Source organism: Pongo abelii, chromosome 15 (genome assembly GCF_028885655.2).
Source record: "Pongo abelii isolate AG06213 chromosome 15, NHGRI_mPonAbe1-v2.0_pri, whole genome shotgun sequence".
In the NCBI taxonomy this organism is placed as follows: domain Eukaryota; kingdom Metazoa; phylum Chordata; class Mammalia; order Primates; family Hominidae; genus Pongo; species Pongo abelii.
In genome coordinates, this window is record NC_072000.2 from 77,365,880 (window position 1) to 77,380,019 (window position 14,140).

The 14,140-nt window shown below is 40.0% G+C and overlaps 1 protein-coding gene across 3 annotated transcripts in view; it reads left to right on the top strand.

Annotated features, from left to right (window-relative positions):
• Window positions 1-12,245, top strand: part of RBM25 (RNA binding motif protein 25) — a 60,809-nt gene extending 48,564 nt beyond the window's left edge. For 2 of the 3 annotated variants that reach the window (XM_024231620.3, XM_054530791.2), the window contains 5 exons: window positions 2,272-2,596; window positions 2,969-3,243; window positions 3,591-3,689; window positions 5,708-5,755; window positions 11,158-12,245. In XM_024231620.3, coding sequence (XP_024087388.1) covers window positions 2,272-2,596; window positions 2,969-3,243; window positions 3,591-3,689; window positions 5,708-5,755; window positions 11,158-11,250 — 840 coding nt within the window. In that variant the 3' untranslated portion in view covers window positions 11,251-12,245. Of the gene's footprint in view, window positions 1-2,271; window positions 2,597-2,749; window positions 2,824-2,968; window positions 3,244-3,590; window positions 3,690-5,707; window positions 5,756-11,157 lie in introns of those variants that run through there. The other variant, XM_054530792.1, reaches the window with a different exon arrangement.
• The last annotated feature ends 1,895 nt before the right edge of the window (window positions 12,246-14,140 follow it).

Consider the following 14,140-nt stretch of genomic DNA (forward strand, 5'->3'; position numbering starts at 1 on the left):
GGACTACAGGTGCCCGCCACCACACCCGGATAATTGTATTTTTAATAGAGACGGGGTTTCACCGTGTTAGCCAGGATGATCTCGATCTCCTGACCTCGTGATCCGCCCACCTCGGCCTCCCAAAGTGCTGGGATTACAGGCGTGAGCCACCGCGCCTGGCCGATTTTATTTTAAGGTTATCATGTCATCTTAAAGCCAACTATGATGCAGTTTATAGTTAAGGGAAATGCATTTTATGCTCCATGTAACGTGCTATTTTGTGGAACATTATTAGTACTTTTTCTTTAATTACACGAATTGTCAGTATTAGTTGATTTACAACTTCATTCTAAACATCTTGCAAATATCTTACTCGTTTTCTATGTATGTCTTTTTTTTTTTTTTTTTTTTTAAATTAGATGGAGTCTGGCTCTGTCTTCCCAGGCAGGAGTGCAGTGATGCAATCTCAGGTCACTGCAACCTCTGCCTCCTGGGTTCAAGTTATTCTCCTGACACAGCCACCCAAGTAGTTGGGATTACAGGTGCCCGCCACCACACCCAGCTAATTTTTTTGTATTGTTAGTAGATACAGGGTTTCACCATGTTAGCCAGGCTGGTCTCAAACTCCCTACCTCAAGTGATTACTGGCCTTGGCCAGTACTGGGATTACAGGCGTGAGCCACTGCGCCTGGCCATTCTATTGTATGTCTTCCAATGCCACTTTGCTAGAATCTATTTCTGTAGTTGAACCTGTTTTTCCTATAATTTGCTCTGACACTTACTTTTTGTGGTTTAAGTTCCTACTCTATTGCCAAAGTATTTTGTTTTTATTTTTATTTTTTATTTATTTATTTTGAGATGGAGTTTGACTCTTGTTGCCCAGCCTGGAGTGCAATGTGCCTGATCTCGGCTCACCGCAACCTCTGCCTCCCGGGTTTAAGCGATTCTCCTGCCTCAACCTCTGGAGTAGCTGGGATTGGCTAATTTTTTGTATTTTTTTTAGTAGAGACAGGGTTTCACCATGTTGCCCAGGCTGGTCTCTAACGCCTGACCTTAGGTGATCCACCAGCCTTGGCCTCCCAAAGTGCTGCTGACATTACCAGCGTGAGCCACCGCGCCCGGCCAGTATTTTGTTTTTAAAATAAAGACGTTTCCTTTTTTTTTTTCTTTTGAGACAGAGTCTTGCTCTCTTGCCCACACTGGAGTGCAGTAGTGTGATCTCTGCTCACTGCAGCCCCTGACTCCTGGGTTCAGGCGATTCTCCTGCCTCAGGTACCCGAGTAGCTGGGTGGTAGTAGGGATTACAGGTGCGCACCACCTTGCCTGGCTAATTTTTGTATTTTTATTTTTATTTATTTATTTTTTGAGACGGGGTCTTGCTCTGTCGCCCAGGCTGGAGTGCAGTGGTGTCATCTTGGCTCACGGCAGCCTCCACTTCCCAGGCTCCAGGGATTCTCCTGCCTCAGCCTCCTGAGTAGCTGGGGTTACAGGCACATGCCACCACTCCCGACTAATTTTTGTATTTTTAGTGGCGACGGGGTTTTACCATGTTGGCCAGGCTAGTATTAAACTCCTGACCTCAAGTGATCCACCCATCTTGGCATCCCAAATTCCTGGGATTACAGGAGTGAACCACCATGCCTGGCCTTTTTTTTTTTTTTTTTTTTTTTTTTTTCCCTGAGGCAGAGTCTGGCTTTGTTGCCCAGGCTGGAGTGCAGTAGTGGAATCTCTATTCACTGCACCCTCTGCCTCCTGGGCTCAAGTGGTCCTCAGGCCTCTACCTCCGGAGTATCTGGGACACTTACAGGCATGAGCAGAATGCCTGACTGACTACTTTATGCTTGTTTGTAGAGATGGGGTTTTCCTGTGTTACCCAGGATTGAGCCACTGCCCATGTCCTTTTTTTTTTTTTTTGAGATAGTCTTGCTCTGTTGCCCAGGCTGTAGTGCGATTCTGCGAGGCTCACTGCAACCTCCACCTCCCAGGTTCAAGCGATTCTCCTGCCTCAGCCTCCTGAGTAGCTGGAATTACAGGTGTGCACCACCACACCTGGCTAATTTTTGTATTTTCAGTAAAGACAGGGTTTCACCATGTTGGCCAAGCTGGTCTCAAACTCCTGACCTCACATGATCTGCCCGCCACGGCCTCCCAAAGTGCTAGGATTACAGGCATGAGCCACCATGCCTGGCTTTTTCTCTTTTCATAAAGACATTTTACAAGAGGTAATGTAAAACAAAAATCAAGTTGAATGGTGTAGAGTTGTAGTTAATCAGATTATTGTTTGGGTTTTAGATGGAACAAGAGGCTGAGAGGCGCAGGCAGCCACAAATAAAGCAAGAGCCAGAATCAGAAGAGGAGGAAGAAGAAAAGCAAGAAAAAGAAGAAAAACGAGAAGAACCCATGGAAGAGGAAGAGGAGCCAGAGCAAAAGCCTTGTCTGAAACCTACTCTGAGGCCCATCAGCTCTGCTCCATCTGTTTCCTCTGCCAGTGGCAATGCAACACCTAACACTCCTGGGGATGAGTCTCCCTGTGGTATTATTATTCCTCATGAAAACTCACCAGATCAACAGCAACCTGAGGAGCATAGGCCAAAAATAGGACTAAGTCTTAAACTGGGTACGTTAGCATTTCCTTCCTTCTTTATTTTCTTCCCTTCACCCCTGCAAATACCTGTATTGTGCTTTAAGGAAAAAAATTTATATTTGTGCTTGGTTAGGTAGATAGAAGATTACTAAAAAATGCCTTTCTAGCTCACGATTGTTTTCATAGTTTTACTAGTGCTCCTATATCTGCAGCTGCCTCGAGTTCTGAGAAGAAGTGAAAAGTTTAATTTTCTAGCACTTGTGAGTAGTGAGTTATTTTTTACAGTTGGGATCTTTCTCTAAGATTTGTGGAAGTATATTTTGCATTGCTTTTGAGGGATGGTGGGTTATAAAATGAAACATTTGGAAATTATGTCATCTTGCTAAGAGAGTGTTTTTACTGTAGGTGCTTCCAATAGTCCTGGTCAGCCTAATTCTGTGAAGAGAAAGAAACTACCTGTAGATAGTGTCTTTAACAAATTTGAGGATGAAGACAGTGATGACGTACCCCGAAAAAGGAAACTGGTTCCCTTGGATTATGGTGAAGATGATAAAAATGCAGCCAAAGGCACTGTAAACACTGAAGAAAAGCGTAAACACATTAAGAGTCTCATTGAGAAAATCCCTACAGCCAAACCTGAGCTCTTCGCTTATCCCCTGGATTGGTCTATTGTGGATTCTGTGAGTAGGAAATTATATTTCATCATATTATTGGGAACAGTTGGAATATGCCATAAAAATTCATTTGAAGAAAAAAAACTCGTTTGATTCTATTAATGACAAATAAGTAGGGATGATTATCTTGACACCAACTCAATGCCATGATCAAGAAATTAGTAATAATGGAAATTTTTTTGGTGGTACTTGAAGACTTACTAAAAGCAGATGATTGTATCTTGATACATATCTGTCTTAGTTCAACTTGTGAATTAACATTATATTTTAGTCTCAGGAAAAATCATGAAGCTTTAATAACTGTTATAGCAAGTTACAATTCTTTAATTCAGTAACCATGCTTTGTTTTGCAGATACTGATGGAACGTCGAATTAGACCATGGATTAATAAGAAAATCATAGAATATATAGGTGAAGAAGAAGCTACATTAGTTGATTTTGTTTGTTCTAAGGTTAGTCTTCTATTCTCTTCCATGCCAACATTTATTTTATATATTAAAATATTAGACACTTTTTAAAAGAGCAAAAATTTTACAGAGTCAAGTTCCATGATGGTTTAGGTTCAGTTAAGTGATTTATATGTGCTTTTTTAAAGTTATTTTTATTTTTGGTGTGTTTTTTTTTTTATTATTCACTGCAGTGGATGCAGATTTATGTCTGCTTTAATGAACCTTTCCATCCAACTTCAGACTCCTCACACCACATGTTTTTATTTCAGTGGTCGAGGAGAATGGAATTGCTGGTTACTGCCAATTGTGTGCTCTCTTTCTGCCCCTGAGAATGCTGTGCCATCTTCTTCTTGTCTTGGTTGGAATAATTACGTTGAGATTTTATGGATATAGCCAGTAGCTTTTTCCAGCTCCTTTGTCAGTCACCCATCCTTTGGATAGGATCAAAATAGTTCCTTTCATATCATAGTAACGATCAGTGTTTATTGACTGACAGGCTGTGTTCTCGGGAGGTATTGTGTTAATTTTGTTTGTTTTTTTTGTTGTTGCTTTTTGTTTTTTTTTTTAGTCAGAGTTTTGCTTTGTCCCCCAGGCTGGAGTGCAGTGGTGCAATCATGGCTCACTGCAGCTTTGAACGCCCAGCCTAAAGTGATCTTCCTGCCTTAGTATCCTGAGAAGCCGGAACTGTAGGCATATGCCACCACACCCTGCTAATTTTTTTTCTTTTTTTCTTTTAAATTATACTTTAAATTCTAGGATACATATGTATAACGTGCAGGTTTGTTACCTAGGAGTACACGTGCCATGGTGGTTTGCTACACCCATCAACCCATCATCTACATTAGGTATTTCTCCTAATGCTCTCCCTCCCCTAGCTCCCAACCCCCCGACAGGCCCAGCTGTGTGATGTTCCCCTCCCTGTGTCCATGTGTTCTCATTGTTCAGCTCCCACTTATGAGTGAGAACATGTGGTGTTTGGTTTGCACCAGGCTAATTTTTTGTATTTTTAGTAGAGATGGGGTTTCACCATGTTGGCCAGGCTGGTCTCGAACTCCTGACCTCAAGTGATCTGCCCGAGTTGGCCTCCCAAAGTGCGGGGATTACAATGCGTGAGCCACCACGCCAGCCGAAGATAAAGTTCTATAAAATGTTAACAAGACAGTGGTCCACGCCTTGTAATTCCCGCACTTTGGGAGGCCAATGGGGCAGAACACTTGTGGTCACAAGTTCGAGACCAGCCCGGCCAATATGGTAGAACCCCGTCTCTACTAAAAAGTCAAAAATTGGTTGGGCTTGGTGGCAGGCGCCTGTAATCCCAGCTACTCAGGAGGCTGAGGCAGGAGAATCACTTGAACCCGGGAGGCGGAGGTTGAAGTGAGCTGTGATCACGCCATTGCACTCCAAGCCTGTGTGACAAGAGTAAGACTCTGTCTCAAAAGAAAAAAAAAAAAAGAAAAAAAAATTATTTTAACCTAACACCGTTAGAATCTGTCATGAATGTTATACCCATTTTATACATGAAGAAATTGAAGTTTAAGGAGAGATTGTGTCTTGGCTATGTTGTATACTGAGTCTAGCCTCTGAAACCCATGCTCTTAACCGCTAAGGTATATCTTCCCATTGTCTCCTGAAAACATAGTCTTAACTTTAATAAAACAGTTAACATAGTAGAAACACCGTATTTCTATAAAGGTATAGCTATGGTATTTTTCTGCCAGTAGTGCTCTTTTGATATTATGAACAGTAAATTTACTCTGTCTTCTCTAACTTGTAATTATTGTGGCATTAAAACTTGTGTCAGATTTGACTTAAAATTAAACTACAGACCACTATAGAGATTAATATTCCAGGTTTTGATGCCTCTTTCATTGAAGAATGATATTCTGAAAATTAAAACATTTATAGAATGGTTCCTTATCTGCAAGAAATTCCTGTATGAATTTGAGGATTCATACCTTAAAATTTCTTGACTGTATTGTTAATTTTTTATTTTTAATGTGACAATTATTTTCCTCTTTTAGGTTATGGCTCATAGTTCACCCCAGAGCATTTTAGATGATGTTGCCATGGTAAGTGAGAAATTCACTATTTTTATTTCTTTTAATTTAAAAAAATGTTTGTTTTGTTTTGTTTTGTTTTTGTCTTAAAATATAGATGGGGTCTCACCAGGTTGCCCAGGGTAGTCTTGAATTCCTAGGCTCAAGTGATCCTCCTGCCTCAGCCTCCCAAAGTGTTGACATTACAGGCATGAGCCACCACACCTGGCCAGAAATGCACTGTTATTAATATTTTAATTAACGTCTATATAAACTCACTTTTGAATTTGATTCACTTCCTGCCTATCTTTGTTCCAGAATCTTTTTTAGGCCTGAATTAAAACTTGAGTGGCCGGGCGCGGTGGCTCACACCTATAATCCCAGTACTTTGGGAGACTGAGGCGGGTGGATCACAAGGTCAAGAGATCGAAACCATCCTGGCCAGCATGGTGAAACCCCATCTGTATGAAAAATACAAAAATTAGCTGTGCGTGGTGGTGTGTGCCTGTAGTCCCAGCTACTCGGGGAGGCTGAGGCAGGAGAATCGCTTGAACCTGTAAGGTGGAGGTTGCAGTGAGCTGAGATCGTGCCATTGCACTCCAGCCTGGTGACAAGAGTGAGACCCCGTCTCTAAATAAATAAATAAGGCTTCATTCTTTTCCACCAGTTCCATTCATGTTTTCCCTGTGCCCAGCACAATGTGCTAGAAGCATAAAAGTGGAACAAATGACCTGTAGTAGCAGAGAGATAGGTATACAGATACTGAAACCTTGATGTACCTGTTTGAATTAGATACGTAGAAAGGATAATGGAGGTAGAGGAGATAGAACATCTGATGGCATTGATAGCAGTTAGGTTAAGCATCACAAGGATTACTACAGAAACTGAGACGTGTGTGTGTGTATGTTTTTTAAGTCGGATACATGTGCAGGTTTGTTACATAGGTAAACTTGTGTCATGGAGGTTTGTTGAACAGATTATTTCATCACCCAGGTATTAAGTCTAGTACTCATTAGTTATTTTTCCTGATCCTCTCCCTCCTCCCACCCTCCACCCTATGATAGGCCCCATTGTGTGTTGTTCCCCTCTCTTTGTTCATGTTTTCTCATCATTTAGCTCCCACTTATAAGTGAGAACATGCTGTATTTGGTTTTCTGTTCCTGTGTAAGTTTGCTAAGGATAGTGGCCTCCAGCTCCATCCATGTCCCTGTAAAGGACACTTTCGTTTTTTATGGCCGCAAGGTTGTACATATGTGCTGGTTTTTGGACAGGTATCCAAACACCTGTTGTACTGACAGTAAACATCAAATCCCCGTTGCATTTAATTTGGGATTACAGTCAGTGGTAGCATGTAGTTAACACTGTGATTTTGTGAGACAATGAAAGGAGAAGAAAATTGATGGTAAAGGTTGAGCAAGAGATTGAACTATGATCTCCAAGTTAGGAAGAAAAGAAAATAGTACCTGAATAGAGCTGGTGGTTTGAATGAATTAAGGACTCGTGGTTCCAGTGAAGTTGTGGAAGGTGAATTGTAATAAAACAACTGAAAGGAGAGGTTATGGTCAGAGTGTAGAAAGTTCAAATCTATATGTGATAGGTCAGCCCAGACGATGGCAAGGTGCACACTATGACTATGGGAAATTCCTGGGTATTGGGAGTCAGATGGGAGAGAAATACTGGAAATAGTTGCCAGAGCACTCATTTAAGTGGGGGGAAAGACTAGATACTTGCAGTGGATAAGGTGGTGAGAGCTCATGAATGTCACGGAGTTATTTTTTTTTTTTTACCAAGAAAGAAACAGTGAAGACCCACCAGTCATTCCTGTGGAGACTAAGACATTGAGAGTGAGAGACTGCCTGAGAAGTGCCAGGGCTCTAGGAGACAGAGGAGGGTTTCTGTTAAGAGGAAAAACCTAATTTAGTTGTTGATGTGTAGTATAAAATGGAATAGCGGTCCAAAGGGCAGAGCGGGAGGGTAGCAATGAGAAGATGAGTAAGGAAGGAAGAATCATCAAGCATGATATGAAATGGTAGATGACTGGGAGTACTTGCACTTGGAACTGCCACCAGAGATGTCAGGGAGGGACATAGTGAGGTTTATAGTCAAAAAGAAGGATTGTGAGGTCAAGCTGCTTTGTGTCCAGGCATTTTATGGTGTCTAAAGCCAGATAACATTCCTTTTCTGCTGCATAGCTAGCTTGATGCAGCTGTCATTTAGAACACCTGATAAAACATTTGTGAAAACTTCATTGCCTCAGAGGAAAGGAGAAATGTGAATAGATTTCGGTCCTTGGGGCTGGATTCTGAACTTTCCTGAAGCTTCCAGCCCCGTTTTTCTTGGAATAGTGGGTGTCGTAGTTAGGCCTGAGTGAAGACATTTTTTAAATAAAACAGTGTTCTAGCGTTTGGCCTCAGCAGAGTTCCTATCATAGTAAAGATTTCATGTCAGTGTTAATTTTAGATTTTTTGATCTATTGTAATATATTGATATTTGGAGTGTATTTAGACCACTGTTTATGATTTTGTGGCTCGTTGTTGATTAGAATGAGAGGAAACCAGTTGAGCTAGTGTTGTCAAACAGCTCTGCTAAAAAGCTCATGGGCCTTGTAAATATTTATTGAATAAATGAGGAGACTGAATTTTTAGCCTGAGTACTGTTTCATTCTTAACAAAAGTCTGAGTTCTTTATATTATACCTTTTTCATTTTATGTAAATTAAATGAAGTTTGATTGCTTTTTGTGCCTACATCTCTCTAAAGTGTGACTCAGATGTGAATTAGTGTTACAACAGAGTTCTTAAACTAAGGTCAAATCTGGCTCATAGAAATCTGATCAAAACTTCTTTAATTAGTTATTGCCATCATTGAGAAAGTGACAGAAATTTCTTTCTTTTAATTTCTTTCTTTTCTTTTTCTTTTTTTCTTTTTTTGTTTTTGAGACAGAGTCTTGCTCTGTTTCCCAGGCTATATGGAGTGGCAGTGGCGCGATCTTGGCTCACTGTAACCTCCACTTCTTGGGTTCAAGCAATTCTCCTGCTTCAGCCTCCCAGGTAGTTGGGATTACAGGTGCCCACCCCCACGCCTGGCTAATTTTTGTATTTTTAGTAGAGACGGGTTTCACCATCTTGGCCCGGCTGGTCTCAAACTCCTGACCTCAGGTGATCTGCCCACCTAGGCCTCTCAAAGTCCTGGGATTACAGGCATGAGCCACTGTGCCCAGTCTCCTCCTAGGTATTTATTAAACACTTATTATATACCAGGCACTTTTCAGAGCACTTAACTACATACCAACTCTTTTAATTCCCACTTAGTGCCTACTGCTGTGGTGTGTAGCTGCATGGCCTCCACTTTAGAGATGAGGGAACTGAGGCTCAAGTTAAGTAACCCAACCAACGACCTGTCGCTAGTAAGAGGCAGCAGTGCAATTTGAACCTATGTAGCCTGACTAGAGAATTTGAACCTATTTAGCCTGACTAGAGAATTTGAACCTATGTAGTCTGACTAGAGATTGAGTACTCTAAATTCCTACCCCAAGCTTCCTCAATGAATACCTGGCAACACTAGGCCACATTTCTGGAGCACCATCATAGCTGCCCCCTTTAGAAGGGAGCAGAGTAGGCCATTTCACCTCACAGCAGCCATAATGTAGAGGGCCAGATGTGTGTATGGGATGATGGCAGGAATAGTGATGGGGACACAAGGACCCTATAACTCATAAGTAGAGAGGAAGACAATTTCCTCATCCACCACTGGAAGAAGACTTGTTACTCAGTAGTCATGTGTGCCCCGTGATGATGATTGCATTTGCTTATTGTGTTTACTGTATTCTGGACCCTGTACTAAATACTTATATTCTCGTTTAATGTTCACTTTAGTGTCACATACACAATAAATGCTAGTTAAGATGGTACGGTTGGGCTGTGCACAGCAGCTCAAACCTGTAATCCCAGCACTTTGGAAGGCCAAGGTGGGCAGATTGCTTGAGCCCAGGAGTTTGAGACCAGCCTGGGCAACATAGTGAGACCCTGTCTCTACTAAAAAAAGCACAGAAATGTAGCCAGGAGTAATGGTGCACACCTGTAGTTCCAGCTACTGGTGAGGCTGACGTGGGAGGATCACTTGAGCCTGGGAGGTCAAGGCTGCAGTGCACCATGATCATGCCACTGTACTCCAGGCTGGGTGACAAGAAAGATCCTGTCTCCAGGAAAAAAAAAAAAAAAAGTTTGTGAGGTTGTGTTTTCGGGGATAAATGAAATTCTGTATTGTTATTATGTAATTGTATATTATTTAGTTCTTCTTAAATTACTATGTTCTTTATGAAAAGCATATGGTTTCCTTGGGAAGTTTTGTCAGACATGTATAATTGCAGTATCTGTAAAGGTAAAATAAAAGAATAAAAGGTGGATCACAAAAATATTGTACTTTGTGTTTAGTAAGCCATGGAATTTTGAATGATTTTTTGTTGGTGGTGGTAATTTACATTTACTATTTATTTATTTATTTAGAGACGGAGTTTCGCTCTTGTTGCCCAGGCTGGAGTGCAGTGGCACAATCTTGGCTCACTGCAACCTCCGCCTCCCAGGTTCAAGCGATTCTCCTACCTCAGCCTCCCGAGTAGCTGGGATTATAGGTGCCTGCCACCATGCCCAGCTAATTTTTGTATTTTTAGTAGAGATGGGGTTTCGCTATGTTGGCCAGGCTGGTCTTGAACTCTTGCCCTCAGGTGATCCACCTGCCTCAGCTTCCCAAAGTGCTGGGATTATAGGTGTGAGCCACTGTGCCCGGTCCATTTACTATTTATTAATAATACATTTCTCACACTGGACAAATTTTCTTTAAGTCATTTTACTGAAAGTAAAACTACTTCCTAAGAAAAACAAATATGTGTTATAAAGAACGTAGTAATTTAAGAAGAACTAAATATACAACTATGTAATAACAATACAGAATCTCATGTATCCCCTCAAAACAACCTTAAAACTTTTTTTTTGTTTTGTTTTTCTTTGTTGAGACGGACTCTTGCTCTGTCGCTCAGGCTGGAGTGCAGTGGCGCGATCTTGGCTCACTGCAAGCTCTGCCTCCTGGGTTCACGCCATTCTCCTGCCTCAACCTCCCCAGCAGCTGAGAATACAGGCGCACGCTGCAATGCCCGGCTAATTTTTTGTATTTTTAGTAGAGACGGGGTTTCACCATGTTGGCCAGGATGGTCTTGATCTCCTGACCTCGTGATCCGCTTGCCTCAGCCTCCCAAAGTGCTGGGATTACAGATGTAAGCCACCACACCCAGCCACTAAAACAACCTTAAAATCTTAACTAGCAGTTAAGTAATAAGTGCTTATTGTCAGTGGATGAAAAACTTTTTTATACTGGTCACTGTTGTTGCCAGATGTTGGTGATTGCTTCTCTTACATGTGTTGCTGTTTTGTTTCCTCTTTAGGTACTTGATGAAGAAGCAGAAGTTTTTATAGTCAAAATGTGGAGATTATTGATATATGAAACAGAAGCCAAGAAAATTGGTCTTGTGAAGTAAAACTTTTTATATTTAGAGTTCCATTTCAGATTTCTTCTTCTCCACCCTTTTAAGGACTTTGAATTTTTCTTTGTCTTTGAAGACATTGTGAGATCTGTAATTTTTTTTTTATTGTAGAAAATGTGAATTTTTTGGTCCTCTAATTTGTTGTTGCCCTGTGTACTCCCTTGGTTGTAAAGTCATCTGAATCCTTGGTTCTCTTTATACTCACCAGGTACAAATTACTGGTATGTTTTATAAGCCGCAGCTACTGTACACAGCCTATCTGATATAATCTTGTTCTGCTGATTTGTTTCTTGTAAATATTAAAACAACTCCCCAATTATTTTGCAGAATTGCACTTAATATTGAAATGTACTGTATAGGAACCAACATGAACAATTTTAATTGAAAACACCAGTCATAAACTATTACCACTCCCACTCTCTTTTGATCAGAAATGACAAGCCCTTGTGAAGGCATGGAGTTTAAAATTGGAATGCAAAAATTAGCAGACAATCCATTCCTACTGTATTTCTGTATGAATGTGTTTGAATGTATGTGTAAAAGTCTTTCTTTTCCCTAATTTGCTTTGGTGGGGTCTTTAAAACATTTCCCAACTAAAGAATAGAATCGTAAAGGAAAAGTGGTACTGTTCCAACCTGCAATGTCTGTTATAATTAGGTTATTAGTTTCCCAGAGCATGGTATTCTCGTGTCGTGAGCAATGGTCTGCTAACTGGATGGGGTTTTCTTATTAATAAGCTGGCTGCTTCGGCTTCTCTTTTAAAGGAATGTGGATCATAGTGATTTTTCCTTTTAATTGTATTGCTCAGAAATGAGGCATATCCTAAAAATCCTGGAGAGCTGTATTTAATGCATTTTTGCACTAATTGGTCCTTAGTTTAATTCTGTTATATCCCTTTATTTAAAAAAAAATTCATCATACCAAAAAGTATAAGTGAAAATCCCCTTTAAAACAAAACAAAAAAATGAAATAAAATTAGGCAAATTGACAGACAATGAGAGTTTTACAAACATGATAGGTATTCTGCTCGGCAATTTGTAAGTTTATATCTTATTTAAGGATAAAGGTAAATCATTCAAGGCAGTTACCAACCACTAACTTTTTGTTTTCATTTTTGTCTTGTAGAAGGTTTATATCTTGTTTTACCTTGGCTCATTAGTGTTTAAAAATGTACTGATGATGTGCTTAGAGAAATTCCTGGGGCTTTCTTCGTCGTAGATCAGAATTTCACCAGGGAGTAAAATTACCTGAAAATGTAAGAAGTTTTAAATAGCTTTTCACACAAATTAGATGCAACTGTTCCCATGTCTGAGTACTTATTTAAAAGAAAGGTAAAGATTGGCCTGTTAGAAAAGCATAATGTGAGCTTTGGATTACTGGATTTTTTTTTTTTTTTTTTTAACACACCTCAAGAGGACATTTGAAAACACTGTTCTTACCCTTGAACCCTGATGTGGTTCCATTATGTAAATATTTCAAATATTAAAAATGTATATATTTGATCCTGGGGACTCATATTCTTTCAGAATCATGTAAATAAATGGCATCATGTTGTAATTGTGTGGTGCATACTAGAAAACTTAAAAATATGGGCTGAATTTTTTATGGACTTGATTTTTATGACTATTGGTATCTAAAGGTCAAGGAAGCCATTTACATTATTTTGGATGAATCTACTATACATCTATGGAAATGCCTCTTTTTATTATTTTAAATTCTGGTTTCTCAACGGAAAATTTCAGAAAAGATGCCCCTTGCCATTTTCGTTTATTTTTCAGTCTTTTCTTAGACACACCCCCAGCCTAAGACCTTGTTCTTAGGCTGTAAGCAGTTTATTGTGTCTGTCTTTTCTTAACATACTGCACTGTTGCTGTTTCAGCATCATATTATGTTGTTTTTATTTAGCCACTATTAACATGAAGGTTTATTCAGGTAGATTTGATTTCCTTTGCTTAGTTTCTTCTACTGCTCTGTCAACTATACTTATCTTAAAGGGCCACTCTAAAAACAAGGGAGATCTCGTAATCTGAAACCTTTGGGGAGATGTACTCTTTACTGCATAACATCTCCAGTGAGGTTTGTGACAGGACCTCAACTAAATATATGAATTTGTGCAAGTTCATACATTAAAGTTTCTGCAGCAGAGTGAAAATTGGTACAGTAAATGTGGTAGAAACTGTTAATCGCTTAATGCCAGTTTAAATCATGTTTTGTAACCAAGCTTCAGTAAAAGCCTTTAGATTGTCAGAGTTGGTTGTTTTATAGAATTGTATATATAAAGAATTAGACATTAAACAGGCATATTCTAGTGTCTGAAAATACACGTAAGAAATTTCTATTAAGTTGCTTGAACTTTGTGGGTTAATTTTACCATAAACCCATAAATTAATTTTAGTTTGAAAACCTTATACAGTATGAATTCATTTTGCCATTTCAAGTTGTTATATAAAGAGCATGAAAGTCTTTTTTTGTTGTTTTTTTGGGGGGATTTGTTTTTTTGTCGTTGTTTTTTTGTTTTGTTTTTTTTGTTTTTTTGTTTTGAGAGGGAGTTGTGCTTTTGTCGCCCAGGATGGAGTGCAATGGCGCGAGCTCAGCTCACTTCAACCTCCGCCTCCCGGGTTCTGGAGATATTCTGCTTCAGTTTTCTGAGTAGCTGGGATTACAGGTGCCCACCACCACACCCGGCTAATTTTTTGTATTTTTAGTAGAGACAAGATTTCACCTTGTCGGCCAGGCTGGTCTCAAACTCCTGACCTCAGGTGATCCACCCGCCTCAGCCTCCCAAAGTGCTGGGATTACAGGCGTGAGCCACCTTGCCTGGCCAAAGCATGAACATCTTAAGAACCAGTCTTGATCTGGCAATTAGAATACTACTTTTCTTTAT